At 44.2% G+C, this 6,100-nt stretch overlaps 1 protein-coding gene and 1 pseudogene across 2 annotated transcripts; one reads left to right on the top strand and one right to left on the bottom strand.

The window, feature by feature from the left end:
* Window positions 1–4,087, bottom strand: part of LOC110287117 — a 6,861-nt pseudogene extending 2,774 nt beyond the window's left edge.
* A 200-nt stretch (window positions 4,088–4,287) lies between these two features.
* On the top strand, window positions 4,288–5,066 carry Fam236b (family with sequence similarity 236 member B). Of its 2 annotated transcripts, none has more exons than XM_029472975.1 (3): window positions 4,288–4,420; window positions 4,601–4,764; window positions 4,913–5,066. In XM_029472975.1, the coding sequence occupies exons 1-3, from the start codon at window positions 4,385–4,387 to the stop codon at window positions 4,938–4,940; spliced, it is 228 nt and encodes a 75-aa protein (XP_029328835.1). In that variant the 5' UTR covers window positions 4,288–4,384; the 3' UTR covers window positions 4,941–5,066. The 2 variants fall into 2 exon arrangements, with proteins under 2 accessions (XP_029328835.1, XP_029328834.1); XM_029472974.1 differs by having other exon boundaries at window positions 4,310–4,420; window positions 4,910–5,038.
* Window positions 5,067–6,100: the final 1,034 nt, after the last annotated feature.

The raw sequence follows: 6,100 nt of genomic DNA, 5'->3' as shown, positions 1-6,100 counted from the left end.
TTTTTAATTAGGTATTTTCCTAGTTTACATTTCCAATGCTATCCCAAAAGTCCCCCATACCCACCCCCCCAATCCCCTACCCACCCACTCCCCCTCTTTGGCCCTGGCGTTCCCCTGTACTGGGGCATATAAAGTTTGCAAGTCCAAAGGGCTTCTCTTTCCGGTGATGGCTGACTAGGCCATCTTTTGATACATATGCAGCTAGAGACTGCCTCTTTCACCTCTACATTTCTTCTTCCTTTTCCTCCTCCTTCTTTCTCTTTCATCCACCTCCCGTGGCATCAACCATACCACAGTTTCAGCATAGAGTACTATGAGACCTGTCTGGCTCTTAGTCCTTATTCAACTCACCTTTTGGGCCTGGCAATGGGACCGTGGTTCTTCCCTGAATAAGAAATCACAGATTGCTGCTGCTGGGTCACTGGAGCATAAGGCAGAACGGAAGGTTCTTGTGGCTTGCTGTGCATCAGAGTGCCTTGGGAACTTCCCTGCAGGAATAGAGACAACAGTAGGAATTTGGGTGTCAGGTCAAGCATGACTCAAGGAGAGATGGAGGAGCAGAGAAAGTCAGGATCTCAGAACTTGAAGACCCTGAAGATCAGTGAGGCTTACCTTTAATTTTCAGTTCAAACTGAAATGTAAGAAGATGTTAATCCCAAGGTCTTATAGGTGGTCATGGTAGATTTGGGGATGGAACACATGTCATTAGGACACAGTACAGGGAGCCTGGGAAGTAGCTTCTCAAAGCACCTCCCATAAGCAACAGGATAGCCTTACCTCCCATGGGGTTTTTTGGGGCCTGGTCTCATGCTTGTGCACAGTGCTCTCTTTTCCATCTGTAAAATACCAGGTACAGCTTAGATGAACCTCACTGTCCCCCATCTTTCCAAATATTCCAGTCATTTTCTGGAGGTTTTCTCTCACTATGTATCTTTCCCAGCTCTGGAATAACTTCCTTTTTCTAGTGAATGGCCAAGAGGATCATTTGTATAAAAATACTTTGGGCTAACTAGCAAGATAGTGCCCCCAAAACAACAAACTTACTCAACAACAAAACTCTACTTACATAAAGCCAAAACAAAGGACTTAAACAGATAGCTCTCTAAAGCATCTAATTCCTAATATTGATATGATACATGAGTACCAACTGTCACACTACAATTTCAAAACAGGGAGGCTAACAGAATTCTCATGCTCCCTCCACCTAAACTTGGGTTCTTTCCCCAGACAAAGACACTCACTGCGTTTTTCTGCTTCAACAGCCAACCTCTTGCCATGCTTGTGAAATTTAGGGGTACCGGCCATATTCTTTATCACTTCTTGATCCAGGGGCCTCTTCAGCCTTGTACCCTGCTCCTTCTTTGGGGCACTCACAGCAGGCAAGAGCCCATGCTGTTCCCTAAAGTGAAGGATTTAAGGCCCAAGGTTAGTAACGTGTAAGAGGTCTGACCCTTTCTTACCCTACCAGACATGATACTCACAAGAAGGTATTGCCACTGTGACATTTGTTGGCCTGAAAGAGGCAGAGATGGTTTTTAACCCCTGATTTGGATAGTGATGTAATGGTTGTAGAAATTGTCATAGTGACCTACAGGTCTTCTCCAGCCTAATTCAAGCTCCCCCAGGGAGCTCTGATGCCTACTGTTGTATGTGGAGTCTGAATGGCAGCTGGGTACATCAGGTATGTTTGTGTTCCATGGCTTTAGGGTCTGTAGTTGAGGTCAAATTGCACCTAGATCCTCTATCCTGGGGTTTCTTACTCTACCCCTAGAAAGCCACATTTTCAGTGACTAGAATATTTCTCTCTACTCTGCTCACTGCTGTAGTAAGATTTCACCCCTGTCTCTTCCTATTGCTTCCTCAACTTTTATCTAGCCTTTTGTACATAGTCTCCTTTCCAGAAGTTCCATGTTCACAAAACTCTTCAAAGACCCACAGATACTCAACCTGATAAATGAGTTTTCCTGCTTACCTTCATTCCCCACAATCCACTTTCAGGCATAAATAGTCCTGAATTGTCAACAGTAACTATACTCTATTCTGTTACATCATTAATTGTCTTCCTTGGGCCCTGTATTCATTCACTTCCAGTATGGGATACTATTATTATCACGTGCTGTCAGCCAGTAGTCTCATAAATTCCATATTTCTCTTAATTTTCCATCAAGGTTGATCTCATGCTTAACCTTAATCTTGATTATTTCCTTGATTCCCCCCTTTATACTGAATACTCTCTTCCTTTTCATTAAAAAAAAATCACATCATTCGTCTGAATCAGAAGTGATGTCAAAGCTTTTGATCCCAGTGCTCAAGAAGCTGAAGCAGGAGGAGTGGGAGTTTGAGGCCACTTTTGGTTAACCAGGAAGACAGTATCTCAAAACAAATATATATATATATATACACACACACACACATATATATATATATATACACACAAGTGAAATTCGTTTCTAGTACTTGTTATGGTGTCACTGCTAAGTTATTTCTATTTAACATATAAAATGATGGCTATTATGCCAAGTTAACAAAGAAATACTATTTCACATTGCTCATATTCATCCCTCTTATGCTGTTGATCTCTCTCCATCCAGACCTCTTCCTCTGCATAAAAAGGTCTCCTTTGTACTTTTATGTCATATACACACTTATACACATTTACAGTTGAAAGTTGATTCCACATTAAAAAAAACATACATTTGTTGCTATTTTCCTGTTCCCTTTAAAAAAACATTTACATTCCCTTCTTCCCTCTCAATTTTCTTGTCAATACCTTAAAAATATGGCAAAATATTTGTCTAGATACCCAACATATGCACAAAGCACTATATTTTAGACTGTAACTGAGTCAACGACAGAAAAAGTAAATTAAGGCATAAAGATTGAAAATGACATATTAAAATACTATATGTGGGAGGGGAAATCTGGGAGGTGTTGAGGTGGGGAAAGAATGTGATGATAAATATGTATGAAATTTGCATAGAATAAATTTTAATAATACTTTACATAGGAAACACTCCATACTTCAGAAGAGTCATCACCTGGTGGTCACAAATGATTTTAACAAAGCTGGAAAATATGACAGTATGCCATAAAAACCATATTAAGTCAATAAACTAGAAACAAGTAAATTAAAACAGAAATCTGATAATGGAATCTTCAGTAACAGTACAATAGAAAAAGTATCTGTTGAGCATATTGGCACGATCACTGAAAGACTCGGTTAGAGAAAAGTATTAAAATCTGGCTAAGAAAAATTAAAATAAAAGAAAGTATGAAGCTCTTCAATCAAAAACATCAAAAGGTCAGGATTGTCACTCGCTGTAATCATTAACAAAAGGAAAAGTTGTTGCTCAGAGTTCAATATCAATGTGTAGGATCCAAAATGGCTAACGCCATGTGATGGAGGACGAAGATGGAGGAGTGAACTCCAGAAAAACAAACAAACAAACAAACAAACAAAACGGTCAGTACACAACATGGTGGTAAGCGCCACACACAGAGTCACTTTAGGGCAGAACATACACACCAGGAAATTCTAAGGAAGACCACAACCAACACTGCCAAATCGCTACAAAAATTATATCAGGAAATAGCACAGGAAAAAAAAAAACAGATCCCCCAATGAAAATTTTTTACATATCTAATGACAGGCCAAGAGATAACGCAAAATGAGTCACAGATCTAAGTTTAAACTGGTAACTTTTAAAAGCTGTGTCTGACCCTTGCAACTGTCCTGCACATTATAGAAATGTACTTGGTCCCAAAATATTTCTACCACCCACCAGAAGGTGTCACACAGGAGCAGTTATGCGCAAGACCTGCTGAGAGCAATCTCCTCAGGGAGGAAAGCTAGAAGAGGCCTCAGGGCGCCATGGCTCACATAGACTCGGGCCTTGGAGAAAGCATTTGGACCCTGCACCTCCTGAGAGCCATGAGAAACATCACAGTCCTAACTGGACAGGGAGACCACAGGCAGGCCTCAGGAGCACTTCTGTCTGTGGAAACCCCTCAGAAGGGCCACTCACCGGGAACCCGAAGACCTCTGCATTTTCGATTCAGCCAGAGGACCTTGTGTTCAGGCTGCTGGGCTGTCCAGAGTGAGGACGAGCAGCAAAGACAGTAATAAGACAGTTCAGAGGGGCGGGAATTAGGACACAGGCCACTCAGAGAAATGTATCCACTGGTTGAGCACGCTGGACTAGGCTGAAACAGGGAGGAACCAGGNGATTGGGNCTGANAGCTATGGAGNGGGCGGGNTTTNAGCAGTGCAGGGGCCAGGCTAGACACTCCACACCCAGAAGGGTGGGCAGCTCAGCAGATCTGTGCAGAGAACTCCTGGAGTCAGCTGTCTGTCCCTGGAGCAATCACACAGGCTGTTGGAAGGATGAACTTAGTCCCCTACTTTCCACCTTCTGGGCAGGTAAGTCTCTTACTATGTACTCTGGAAGACCCTCGAGGGGGCCGAGGTTTGAACAGGGCAGGTGGCCCTTCTTGTCCTCAGGACCTCAACCAGCTGTGCAGATGAATATCACAGTAGCCTAATGGGGTCGTGGGCAACAGCCAGGTTGGGACTGAGTACAGCCTTAACTCTCTTTTTCAGAATGTGAAAAACTTAATACATTACACCCAGGACAGTGTGACCTTTGCTCACACCATGGAGAACTCATCCAGCGACCCAAGAGAGGCCAGGGAGCCTGCTCCTCAAACAAGGTCCTGGAGGGGCCGCTTCCAAAGAGCTCTGGCACGCTTATACAAGTTCTTCAGGTGAGGACCCCAAGTCAGCCCCTGCTTCTCTCACCACTCACAGTAAGCCAGGCTGTCTCCCTTGTGCTCCCACACACACTACACGAACCCTCATCTCCGTTCCATGAGGCCTCCTAAAGGTCCACCTGTCTGTCTGTTTCTCCAGTAGGAGAGGACACCGAACGACCCAAGGCTGACACCACTGGAATCCTAGACATGGGGGCCATGCTCAGTGATCAAGATCTACGACTGCTCAGGCCCCTGCTCTCAAGGAATCTTGTCCAGTGATGTTGAAATAAATGCTGACAGACTTTCAAACTTTCTTTGACTTCGTGAAAATTCTTTCCCATTCCATACTCACATCAACTTAAGAAGTGCTGGGATGATATTTTGGAGATGCGGGTGGGAATAGCTGGGAGGGGAGAGATAGAATCTTTCTGCCTACCCCCAAGACGACCAGGTTGCCTCCTTGAGAAAATGAGGCCTGCTGAGCGGGGTGGGGTTGTGGGGAGACATTTGTTGCAAAGCTGTCCGGCTCAAGAGTGTTTTTTTCTCACAGACTGCCATCCAGCCAGGACCCTTGTTCTCTAAGCAAGCTTCAAACACTGAAAATTTTGAACAGTGTTTGTGAAGGGGGTGGTGCCCACAGACAAAGAATCTATACTGACTCTAAAGGGGCTTTAGACTTCATGTTCACTAACAGTGTCCATGCACACACAGCTCCTCAAGACTATAAAACCACACCCCACCCACACCCACACCCCTGCACCCCCAAGAAGTAACCTTGTTTCCAGCTACACAAGGTTGCTCTCCATGTGATGAGGGTTTCTTGACTTCCTACTGTGACCTTGGGAGTTACTGAAACATAGTTTCCTCAGGGCAAACCTGCAAGGGAGGACAGAGCTCAGCTGTTCTTTTANCCTAAGGTGGAAAAGCAGCCAGGCAGTTTCACTAAATTGTGAAATAGCCCTGTAAGGGAAGATAAACAGCCTATAGAACAACTCACAAGCCTTTCCCGCCTTTAAGTAACATATACTTCTATATGCCACACATGAATAAAGTAAAAAACTGCTTGTCTGGGCCCAGCTGACCCCCTCCTTTTTCCTGGCGGGGCAGGGTGTCTTCTCAGAGGTACTTGACAAGCAGACAGCAGCATTTCAAATCCCAAATCCTTGTTCTCAACTCCTGTAGAAGAGCCAGGGNGAAACCCAGAGGGAGAGACTAGTTGGAGCTGTTATTGCTCATGCACGTCATTGCTTTCAAAAATAGCTCACAAGGTCTGTATCTCAGCTCACTGAGTAAAAGGTACAGTCCCAGGGCTGGAGAGATAGCTCAGCAGTTAAGAGCACTGACTGCT

The sequence above is a fragment of the Mus caroli genome, chromosome X (assembly GCF_900094665.2).
Source record: "Mus caroli chromosome X, CAROLI_EIJ_v1.1, whole genome shotgun sequence".
NCBI lineage: Eukaryota > Metazoa > Chordata > Mammalia > Rodentia > Muridae > Mus > Mus caroli.
Note: the sequence above shows the minus strand (reverse complement) of the source record. Positions and strands in the feature narration are given on the sequence as shown.